A 12,595-nucleotide genomic window follows, 5' to 3' on the forward strand; every position below is an offset into this window, starting at 1 on the left:
CCAAGCAAGGTTTGGTGCTTGTTTCTGCTGTGAGGGAGCTTCTGCTCTTTAACCCTGCCTGGAGCATCACCCTCACCAACCAAACTGAGGCCCCCTTCCTGGGGCGGATACCCCCAGGATGTCAGGACCATGCTTAAGTGGTTGAGAGCCTACCTCTGAGGGAGTGTTCCCCTCCATGGACACCTTTCATTGATTCAATTCCATCAGGGATTATATTTACCTTAGTCATAGCAATGCCCAATGGAAGACAGTCTACCTTGACTTCCGAGGTTTCCAGGGACCTAGAAAAAACCCTTGGAAGTTGTTTCCACTGAAATGAGGTGACAGAATGCCTGCTGGGTAAAGCTGCTTTGATGCCTTTCTTTTGAACTGATTTCAGTAACAGTAAGCATTGTGAATGCTCTGGTACTCAGCAGTGAGTGGTATGAATACCTTTTTCTTGTCTTTCCTTTTCATCCCTTCCTCCTTCAGTTCCACAAAAGGGCAAAAGATACTTTTACATGTGTGTGTGTGCATGAGTGTGTATGTGCATGCATGTTTGGGGGAGTTCACATTGGGGGTGGTGCATGTGCACCTTAGGTATTGTTCCTTAGAAACCATTCAACCATTCTCCCTTTTTTATCTTTGTTTGATTGTTTGTTTGAGACAACTTTCCCTGGTTTGAAACTTATCAAGTAGGCCAGGCTTACTGGCAATCAAACCCCAAGGGTTTGCTATCTCTGCCTTCCTAACACTGGTATTATAAGCATGCACCACCACACCTGGCTTTTATTTGAAAAAAAAAAAAGGTTCTGGGAATTGAACTCAGGACCTTGTGTTTGCAAGGCAAACACTTACTGGAGCTATGTTGTTTTATTATGGATATGTTGTATTCTAGGGTGGTATTAATTTGTATTAATTTGTCAGCTTAACAATTTCTAGAATGATCTGGGAGCTGGTGGGCATTCTTGAGGGGGTTATCTTAATACCATAGAGGTAGGAAGACTTGCCCACCATGGGAGGCACCATCCCCTGGGTAAGCTCATGGGCTATAAATGCAGCAGCAGCATGCATTGTTGCCTGTTACTGACTGTGGTGGCCATGTGCCCAGCTACTTCAGGCTTCTAATGGCGATTCTTCTGCAGTGATGGACTATAAATGCCCTGGAACTGAGAGCCAAGTCAACCCTTTCTCTCTTAAGCTGTGTTTGTCAGAGTGGTTCTCACTGCTATCGGAGCGGTGTCTAAGACAGATGGCCCCTCTCCCGTTCCTCCTTCTTAAATTTGGTGTCTGTTAGATTAGTTGTGCTGATTTCTGTTTGCCAGGGTCTCATGAGCCCCTACTTATGATAGCCTTGGCTGTTGAGAGTCACAGAATGAGTACCCTGGATTGAATGAATATGCCCCATGTTTTCTTCGGTGTCCACACAAATGCCAACACCAGCCCCGATTGCTCAGCCCTCACTTTCTTTCTCTCTTCTCCCAAATACTTAGTGTTTTGAATTTCAAATATTTGGAATTTTGGAATATCTGTGAGCCCACAGTGAGGTACCCATCATTAAATAGATGATGCTATTTAATATTTTGGTTCATCTCTCTTTTCATCTCACATCTTCATGTTCATCTCACATGTGGCCAGGTGTGGAATTTTCACTGGTGGCTTCTGGTCAATGCTCAGAATATTTCAGATTTTGGAGCACTTTTGGGTTTAGGAATTGCAGATTGGGGATATTCAAACTCTATTTTCAATAGGAATCCCTTGTTGTGTGATATAAATAAAACCTCAGCTCTAGAAAATATCTTTTGATATAATCAAGCATGTGTCAGGAATTTCAGTAGGGTGGTCCCAAATAATCCTAAAGAGGAGCTTGCAAAATGCCTTTCAATGTGAACTCCATTGATGGTGAGTCTAATATGTTACTTGGCTTGCTGTTCCAGATAGGGAACTGGAGCTCAGGCAACCTTTGACCCACATCCTTCCTTTTGTTGCAATATAACTGATTCCAAGTGTAGTATATTTTTTTTCTGTCAAGAGTCTCATCTGAGGATCAAGTGCAATGACACGCACCTGTAACCTCCACACTCTGGAGGTAGAAGAAGCATCATGAGCTCCAGGCTAGCCTTGGCTACATAGTCAGTTTGGAGTTTGACTGGCTGTGGGAGACCCTGTTGACAAACAAAACAAAATGGAAGAGTTTAATTTTAATGTTACCAATAGAAGCTTGAAACCAGCCTTGGAGGTTGACAGCAAAATGATACCGACATAATTTCCTGGGCGAAGACAGAATTACCTAATGTGTGGAGTTTTAGCTGGGCTGAGAGTTCTGCCAATATCGTCCAGTTAGCAGACATTGACTTATTCCTAGAGCCTTTGAGGTATGGCCTAGCCAACAGATCTGAAGACAGGTACATGGGGAGAATGGTTGTCACTCAGCCACTGAGAGCAGGGACCATGCCAGGCTTCCTGGAGATATACAGGGGCAGCACTGGGGGTGACTCGGAAGTGGAAGTGAGGGTGTGAACAGGAACCTTCATCACAGTTGCTGAGGGCAAGGAGGGAGGCAGGTGCAGAGCTTCTGATTAGTTTGAATAATTCCTGCAGGGTGTGAGGTACAAGGCTGTGCCTAGGTGACTGGCCCCTGCCTCTTAGTGGCATGACTAGATAGGTGGACCGTGGCCAAGAGAGTGCCTGGTGGAGCATGGCCTCAGGATTGGTTAGTTTGCATGCGGAAAGCATGTTTTGACCGCATTCTTTGTTATATTTAGGAACTGGTTAGGCCTTTCGTGTTGTCTCTCATCTCCTTTAGCAGTCGGTCCTGAAAGCTATGGCTTCTCATCCATGGGGATGGGCAGTTTCCACGGCCTTGGTGGTCAGAAGAGCATCTTCATCTCGTGGTTGCTGAGCTCGTCTGAATTCCCGGTTCAGAATGCAGAGGGGCCAAGGTGTATATCACATTTCCAGCTTGTATGTTTTACTTCAGGCCAGTAACTGGTTAGTCAGTAGTTGATAGGGCTCTGAGCTCTGCTTATCTGGTGAGAAGGTCACATACAACACGTAAATGGAGTCTCTCCCCTTTAACAAATATTTAGGGGGAAAAAAAAGAACAAATGTAGTAGAAAGTGTGGGTGCCACATTTCCGGCACCCAGCTAGCTTAACCCCTGAAATAACCACACAGAAATTGTATTAATTAAATTACTGCCTGGGCCCATTATACCTAGCCTCTTCTTGGCCAACTCTCATGTCCTGATCTAACCCATTTCTACCAATCTGTATTCTCCACGAGGTCATGGCTTACCGGGAAAGATCCTAACCAGTGTCAGTCTCAGACAGGAGTTTCATGGCGTCTTCTACATTGCCCTTCTTCCCAGCTTCTTGTTCTGTCTTCTCTGCCTACATAATTTCTGCCTTATCAAAAGGCCAAGGCATTTTCTTTTTTAAAATTAATTTATTAATTTGTTTGTTTATAAAAATTTCCACTTCCTCCCCTCCTCCCCATACCCTCCCATTTCCTCCACTCCCTCTCCCCCCCCCCCCACTCCTTCTCCTCTTCCTTCTCCATTCCCTAAGAGCAGTCAGGGTTTCCTGCCCTGTGGGAAGTTCAAGTTCCTCCCCCCTCCCTCCAGGTCTAGGAAGGTGAGCATCCAAACAGACTAGGATCCCAAACAGCCAGTACATGCAGACGAAACAAGACCCAGTGCCATTGTCAATAGCTTCTCAGTCAGCCCCCATGTCAGCCACGTTCAGAGAATCCGGTTTGATCACATGCTCGTTCAGTCCCAGTCCAGCTGGCCTTGGTGAGGTCTCATTCGATCAGTCCCCTTGTATCAGTGGGTGAACGTGCCCCTTGCGGTCCTGATTTCCTTTTTCATGTTCTCCCTCCTTCTGCTCCTCATTTGGACCTTGGGGGGCTCAGTCCAGTGCTCCAATGTGGGTCTCCATCTCTATCACCATCCATCATCGGATGAAGGTTCCCTCTGGTCCTGCCTATCTTGCTCACGTTTTCCCTCCTTCTGCTTCTCATTTGGATCTAGGGAGTTAAGTCCAGTGTTCCAATATGTGTCTCTGTCTCTATCTCCATCCATCGCAAGATGAAGGTTCTATGGTGATATGCAAAATATTCATCAGTATGGTTATGGGCCAAGGCCAGTTCAGGCACCCTCTCCTCTGCTGCCCAGGGAAGAATCTGGGGACCTCTCCTTGGGCCTGAGAACCCCTCCAGAAACAAGTCTCTTGCCAACCCTAAAATGGCTCCCTTAGTTTAGATATATACTTGCCTGCTCCCATATCCATCCTTCCTCCTCCCTATCTCATTCCCCCATGCCATCCCCAATCCTCCCCCTCTCCCTTCTCTCTAACCATCTCCCCTTAAGGCATTTTCTTTATTCAACCAATAAAAACAACATAAATACAGAAGAACCTCCTACACCATTTCCCCTTTTCTATTTAAACAAAAAGGAAAGGCTTTTACTTTAACATAGTAAAATTACATATAACAAAACAGTTATCAAGGAAGAATTACAGTTACAATACTTCTCTTTTTTTAAATTTTTGATTTTAATTCTTCCTAAAGGACAGTTACAATATTTATATCTACTTTATCTTTTATCACAACAATGAAAAACTATAACTATAACTATCTATCTATTCTTCAACTCCATCAAAGACTTCAGAAGGATATAATATTACCTAAGTAAATGAGAAGTAAGCAATTTCCAAAACTCTAGAAGTGACAGAGACATCTTGCTTCCTGGACAGTCACCCAAAGTTATTTTGTACTGTTGGGGCATCCATCTTTGGCCTACAGGCTCATAGTATCCAGCAGACTTTTTCATAAAGCAGAAAATTTCAAAGACAGTTCAGTCACTTTCTTCTGTATCCTGCAGAATGTCTCACAGACTCTTTCATGAATCAGGAACCCTGAAGGATCATCTCACCTTTAGGCAAGTTCAGCAGTCCTCTCTCTGTGGTTTCTTTGTGTCCAGAAACTGTGTCCAGAAACTGGACTGTTTATGCAGCAGTCCAGGCAAGAGCAGTTTCTTGCCCAAATGGCTAACCAACTCCATAAGGAGCCTCTTCGATGCCCATCTTCCTCTTGAAGTAGATTTGTGCTGCCAGGAGCAGACATGTCTCATTATCATGAAAAGCCCTAAGTTATTAAAACATTAAATGCCATATTCTTTGAATATGTAGTCTTTGAAAGATATGAAGAATGCCTATTTAACTGAAATATATCTCTATATATCTAGAAAATCTAACATGACTACAAACTTGACTATTACAGATGACTATCTATTCACCTATATTTCTTAATTATACATTTTAAATGAACTACACAATCACAGTACCTTAATAAAGATCAGAAATACACATATATAACAAAATTGACCTTAAATGTATATCAATAAAGCAAAATTTATACCAATGTAAATCATTCATATCTATATCATATCCCCCTTTAAATGTAAAAGAACATTTATAAATAATATTTGGGAATATGAGCGTAGTTTTTCTCTCCAAACTGCTTCTTGCTGTATGGGGGCACTGTTAATCAGGTCTTTCATGGTGTATCCTGTATGCTAGGTTCATCTCAGTTGGCAGTTGAGCAAAGTAAGTTTTTGAGGGTGTTCATAGCAACCTTTCAGAAGTGTGTGGTCTATCATACCGTGTTGGTCTCGAAGAAATCCACAGGATCTCATCCTCTGTGAAAACAGAAGAAGAACCACTTTTCCAAAGCATCATATCCTTAGACCCAAATTTTGAAGTCAAGATACCTTTAGAACATATATGCTGGTTTGGCTTAGCAAACCACACAATGAAATGTCTCTCTGTATTTAGCTCCTTCACAGTCAAAAAATATAAAGAAAACACAATACACATAATCCAGACTCTTTGTGAATTTTCCACTTTTATGTGGCTTATTTTTTTAATATTTGATTATTTGTACTCTGTCTCTTTAAAGACTTTACCCTCTCTTTTTAAAAAGCATTAACTTTATTTTATAACTCTGTATACTCTTTTTGTTCTCTCTCCCAAGCCTCCGTACATTTATTAAACATTGTGACCCATTTAAAGGTCATTTATATCTCAATCTGTCCTATTGCATTGTCCTTAATTCTCTACTGTCTTGAAGAGCTTTTAAAATACTAAGCAGCGTGGTCGTAGCTGCTCTGGATGTTGGCTCCGCTTCTCTCTGATTTCAAAATGGTGGACGTACCATTTCTGCTAGCTCAGGGGCTGCCAGGTAGGAGCCGCACTCAGCACTTTAACTCTGAGACTAAGTGTGCAGCATATAAACTCTTTTTATTTGAGTTACAGCCAAATCTGCCACGCAGAGCACTGTGCAGCCTGGAAACATCTCTCTGTATGGCGGCAGAAATCCGCCATGCTCTCCTGCTTGTGCATGCATTGTAAACCTGATCCTGCCACCTGCCCAGGCAGGGTGCACTGAGTCACAGGCATAGTCTTAGCCAGTTTCCTCCCAACCCTAGTGGGCACAGAAACACCTGGGTCTCACAGATATCATTAAAATGCTTTATAGCCAGAGTTCGCACTGGCGGCACAGTCCAGAAAGCCACATTTTAAAACCGCACGGCTTTTTTTTTTTTAATGGCTGCTGAGTCGGGAAATTCTCTCTGCGGCACGCCACTAGCAAATAGCAAAAAGCTGTGTTAAACTGTCTCACTCTCCTTTTCAAGCCCTCTCAGGTTTTTAAATGGATTTAGTCCATTGCGTTGGGCGCCATGCTGTAGCAGGAGGTGCGGGCCATGTTCCGCCACCCGGCTAGCTTAACCCCTGAAATAACCACACAGAAATTGTATTAATTAAATTACTGCCTGGCCCATTATATCTACCCTCCTCTTGGCCAACTCTTACATCCTGATCTAACCCATTTCTACCAATCTATGTTCACCACGAGGTCGTGGCTTACCGGGAAAGATCCTAACCAGTGTCAGTCTCAGACAGGAGTTTCATGGCGTCTTCTACATTGCCCTTCTTCCCAGCATCCTGTTCTGTCTTCTCTGCCTACATAATTTCTGCCTCATCAAAAGGCCAAGGCAGTTTCTTTATTCAACCAATTGAAAGCAATACAAATGCAGAAAGATCTTGTACACCAAATAAATGTTTGGGAGCCCATGTCTGTCATACAGGGTCGTGTGTGTGTCAAGAAGCATGTTCAACTGGACCTCTGTCCCGGAAGGTCCCCAGGTTAGGGACAAGCAGGTGCTATGATGGGCACCAAGTACCTGTCTTGTCTCTTAGTGTAACAGAGCAGATTACTAGGAATTCCATGGTTGGAAATGGGCTTGTGAAGGATACACACAGGAACGTCAGACCAGAAGGATGCAGGGCCAGGGAAGAGCGAGACATCCCTCAGAAAGAAAAGTGTGTTGAAAGCAAGTAAACTCTAGAGAAAGAGGAGGGAGGTGGCATAAGCCTGGGCTGCAGGGGTTTCGGTTCCACCTGACAGGTCAGTGCTAGAACTTGGACCTCATCCTTAAAAGGTGTCCTGGCATCCCATTTGCTCACCACAGTGGGCTTGGTAGAAGGAAGACCCCAGTTAGACACATATGGCCATGACCTAGGTGAGATCCCAGGGAAGATGGGAAAGGAAAGGCTAGCAGGCCTAAAGGATGCTGCTGGCAGAGCACCCTGACTCAGCTTTGCATGAATAAGGAGTGCCAGAAAAGAAAAGTCTGGTTGACCGCTGACTCTTACCGCTGAGATCATCACCTGGAGGGAAATAGGAGGCGCTACCCACTGGCTCAGCCTCTATCCCAGATGGCATTCTTTATTCTTCCCTTTCTAGAACCCTCAGTCAGGCTTCCCGGAAGCCCTCTTGGCTCTTCCACTGAATTTCTACTTCACTGCAGCATGCACCACTCTGGTCCCTGTGGTTGTCATTCGATGGTGGTTCCCATCACTCTCCTCCCTCTTCATATTCCATCTCCTGCTACCACCTCCCAAGCCGGTATTGAACATGGGCATCAGATGAGGCCGCTGTCCCTGCTGAGTCCCAGCAAAGGGCTTTCCCATCCACTGTGGAGCAGAGTTTGGACTCCGTCATGAGTCTTCTGTCCATGTTTCTGAGCTCAGCTCTTGCTCCATCTTCCTCTCATCCTTCTCCAGCCGCCCTGCTGTATTTCTGAGAGCTGCATCCCCGCCAGAGCCCTTGAGTTTGCTTTGGCCTCTGCGTGCCATTCTTTCCAAGCATTTCAGGGCCAGTGACTTCTAGTCATTGCTCTTCCCTTTATCATCAGAGACTCCAGCCACCCAGGGCACGGGCTTCCTCGTCTCCCACAGCCCATCATTCTGCCTCATTTTCTTCGTAGTGCATATTCGTGCCCGAAGCGCCATGATCACTGATCTCTGTCACTGATCACCAAGCTCCATGGGAACAGAGGTCTGGTCTCCACCAGCTGTGTTCTCAGTGCCTAAAACAGGCCCTGCCACATGGTAGGCGGTGATAAAAATAGACCGATGTCAGGAACAGATAGTCCATGAGTATTTGAGGCACAGGATCTGCCTGACACGCTAGCCCACCAATTTAAAATAACAGGCACTTTAGTGAGAGGGCTCTGAGGTCAAGCCTGGAGTCTCCCCTGAAGTGAAACTGCTGCTTCATTTCGCCTGACCTTGAGCGAGTGAGTGACTTCCTAAGCCTTAGCTCCTCCATTTGGGAAGTGGCGATAGCAGTGATTTCTGACCCTGTGGGGTTATTTGTGAGTGTAACGAGCTAGTACTTGTAACTGACTATAGCGTGCTTAATGCTACTATGGTCTGAGCAAGATGCCTTGGGTTTTTGGGGATTAAACTGCACAAGCTGCTTTGTAGGACAGAGAACTGGAGGACAGTGGGAAGCAATTTTCCTGGGTCACATGAGAGGATGTGAATACAGATATGGGGGGGGCAGAGTATATAAGAGGGAGATTGTATACCTGAGCCATCTTACAAACCATGCCTCTTAAGCCCAGGGTAATTTTAGAAAGAACAGTCATTTCAGACATGACAGATTGATGCATCGAAACCTGGGGACATTCTGTCTTTCCTCGCCTTGTTCTGAAGTAGCAGGGGACAAGTTCATTTTAATAGCTCATCTTTGTCCCTGAAAACCACTGGCTGGCTTAAAGCCTGCTACATACTCCATCCATTCAGCAAGGATCAGGATCAACATGGATCCTTGGCAACAGAGGGATCCTTCTATATGAAGTAGGGGTGGGCTGAGGGTGGGAGAAAGCAGCTAAGGCCTGGGTGATGGACGGTTGGTAGGCATGAGTGACTACCGAAGCTGTTTGTGTGGAGTGTCTACCCTTGCCTTGGAATTTCCTTAGAAGCAGAAGTGAACTGTAACCTGTTGGGGTTACAGTCCACCAGCATCCATCCCACCTGCTGCCTTGAGGATGGGCTGCCCCATCCCCCTTGATGTGAAGGTACCACCTATGTTCTCCTTTTCTTGCCCCTGATGGTATCCTTCTGATTTCATGATTCCCGAAACATCTGTGTGAGTAAAAATATCTGATTTTTTTTTTACCACCCCTCCCCGCTTCTTCCTGCCCCTCAGATTCACCTCTGTCTCTCTCCTGGAGGGACCGTTAAACCATTAGTAAAGGACTTACATAAATATGTTGCCATTCGTTCAGTGATTCCCCTGGTTTTTAAAAGCCAAGGAGTCAGCTCTAGATGTGACGATAGGAAGCGGTATGAAAGACACCCTGACGTAAGCAGGAGGGCAAGGCCCGGGGTGCAGAATGATGTGTGCTGACCAGCCTTGACACTGCGACAAACTATGTCACAGAAGCTACCCAAGGGAGGACGGTTGTTTTGGCTCATGGTTTCTGGGGATATTGGTCTATGGTGGGGAGAAAGTATGACTGGCAGCAGGGTTTGTGCTCCGATTTTCTCAGATGTCAGAGGATCAGGATGCAGAGAGCTCAGGCTGGAACTGGGCCTGACCTGTAACAGTCAAATGTGTATTCCTGGTGGACTGTCACCACCGTTACATCCACCATCCCATGACCAAAAGGTTCCACAGTCTCCCAGAACAGCACCACCAGCTGGAACCAACTGTTGACACACAGGAACCTGTGGGGAACATTTTGCAGTCAACCGTAGCATATGCTAATGTTTGTGAGGAATATGGTAAAAAGGAGCACAGCTGTGCAAGAGCAAGATAAGATGTGCTTAGAATTTGCGTAGATGGGTGTGCAAGAAACTGGGCACCATCATGGCATCTGGTGAAGGCTGAGGGATGTGTCTTCACGTGGATGGACAACATTATCTTAGCCCATGGACATCTGAACTGTTTCTGTTCTCTGGTTGTTATACAGAGGCTGCTAGTCTCACTGATGAGTATGTATTTGTTCGGATACTTGTTTGCACTTCAATGATGCATATATCCTGAGTGGTTAGTCTTTGGTTAGTCTTTAAGTTACTATGAGATTTTGCCACAGTGAAGGACCATATTAAATTTCCAATAGGAATGCCCGTCTAGGGCTGGAGAAATGGCTCAGTAGTGAAAGACTAGGCCCACAACCAAAAATATGAGAATGCCTTTCTTCGCGTGCTAAACTAGTGTTTATTTTGTATTTAAATAAACGTTGAATAGAGCCATCCATGTGGTGGGTGTGAGTGGCGGCTTGCTGTGTGGATGACTGATTGGGTTTCCTCAGTCGCTCATGAGCTGGCTTGCCTTTTCATGAGCTCGCTGGCTTTGCTGTGCACTGCAGTCAGATGTGAACCCTTTTCTCTGTTGAGTGTGCGCTGTCTTGTTTAAAAAATGGGGTGGGTAGACTTCAAGAAAATAGTGTTTGGGGGAAACGAATGCATTGCTCAAACCTTTGTGAACATGAGTATGAAATAGTCTGTTTTTTTTCCTTCTTGTTATCCCACTTTACCCTTGAAATGTAGATGTCGGGCTGTTTCCAGAGTAGCACATTGATTACTTTAACTTCCCACATTTCTTCTTTTCACCTCTTAAGTCTGGCACGTATGAGCCCTTTGGGCTTAAACATGTTCTGAAGTCAGATGTTTCATAGCTGTTTTCATATACTAGCTTTTCAGGCCTTTGGCTTCGTCCTTTCCGAGGACACGGATAGAAGTTCTCAGTGCCGCGTTTGCTTCCTTTCCAGAAAAAGTTGCCGTTGACGACACTGGCTCAGTGCTTGATGGAGGGTTCTGCCATCCTGGGAGACGACACGCTTCTCGGGTAAGGTGATAGATACCGTGTGCCTGTGTGTGTGTGAGTCTGTGTGTGTGTGTGTCTCTGTGTGTGTCTGTGTGTGTGTGTGTGTGTGTGTGAGTCTGTGTGTGTGTCTGTGTGTGTGTGTGTGTGTGTGTGTGTGTGTGAAATCTAGGTATGTCTCCCATCTGTAATGCAGGAACTAAAAGACTCCTCACGGAGCACCAGCATCATCTGAATTCTAGGTGTGAAAGGAGAAGACGTTATGACGAAAATCAGAACCCCCAGGCAAAGTGCTGTTGTCTGTGACATCAGGCAAGTCCCCGTGGGTGGGAAAGGGAACTTAAGCCTGGCGAAGGTCAGTGAGATCCCGAGGCTCAAGTGGAGCAAACAGGTGGCTTCCATCAGGTGTCAGAATTTACGGGGTTCCCAGCAGGAGAAGCCAAGCTAATTTGGAGCTGAAATCACCAGAGTGACTTCTACTCAGCAGCCAGTTCGCCACTCTAAGAAGCAAGAATAGCAGGGCACAGAAAAGTACAAAATAGTAACTAGAGTAGAACTGTGTAATGAACCAAAGACCAAGTCCTTGACAACGAAACTAAATCATATGGGCAGATTTGAATAAAACAAACAAGCGAAACCCAGAACTCTTTAAGCCTGCAAGTAGAGTGCTGGTCCACACTGACCTGAGCTGGAGTGGAGGTGGTACACCAGTGCGAAGTTGATGAACTTGGAAACAATACAGCGACGCCCTAGCCAAAGCTGTGAGCCATTCCACCGCGAGGCAGCCGGGACTGTGCAGCCACTGCCTCTGCCTAGAGGGGGTTCCCGAAGAAGGAAACGGGACGTTTGCAGTGGGTGATTTTCATCTCTAACTGGGGAGACGAACATGTCTCTAAAGTGAAGGAGATCTGCAGAAGGGAACCCGTGATTCAAAGCCAGCCTGAAGAAAAGAGATGATCACCTCTAGCAGGGCATTCAACTGGTTACAGACCACTCATGAGCCACATAAATGCCAGGGGATGGTAGAGGATGTGTTCAAGTACTGAGTGAAAATTCGGGAACACCGGACTTTTCATACTAAATGAAGTTGTTATCTAAGAATAAGGGGGAACTAAAGCGATTTTCAGGCAGAGAGTCAGTGCTTACAGAGTCGCCACGAAGGGACAGTTTTCTTATTGAATAGACCGAAGTTTCCTGAAGTGGACTGTGTGCACAGCATGGAATAATGTCAGGTTGCTGTACTACAAGGGAGGAAAAGGTTTGTTGTCCCTCGAGCCTTTCTATAAGATTAACGACAGCTTGCCAGGAGAGCAGCCACGTCTTCTCAGCACATGTAGGGCACGCACGCAGGGCGCTCCAGTGATGAGTAACCGGTGGAAGGACGTGGGTTTGCACAGCGTCTTGACAAGAGACTAGCAGTTTGAGAAGCAATGACA

General features: G+C 45.5%; 1 protein-coding gene across 6 annotated transcripts in view; it reads left to right on the forward strand.

Annotated features, from left to right (window-relative positions):
- The window catches only part of Arhgap44 (Rho GTPase activating protein 44), a 176,893-nt gene that overhangs the window by 96,014 nt on the left and 68,284 nt on the right, over positions 1-12,595 (forward strand). For all 6 annotated transcript variants that reach the window (XM_087910520.1, XM_048448261.3, XM_048448259.3 and 3 more), the window contains one exon: positions 11,107-11,183. In XM_087910520.1, the coding sequence (XP_087766646.1) occupies positions 11,107-11,183 (77 nt within the window). The remainder of the gene's footprint in view (positions 1-11,106; positions 11,184-12,595) is intronic.

The sequence above is a fragment of the Myodes glareolus genome, chromosome 9, assembly GCF_982192425.1.
Source record: "Myodes glareolus chromosome 9, mMyoGla1.1, whole genome shotgun sequence".
In the NCBI taxonomy this organism is placed as follows: domain Eukaryota; kingdom Metazoa; phylum Chordata; class Mammalia; order Rodentia; family Cricetidae; genus Myodes; species Myodes glareolus.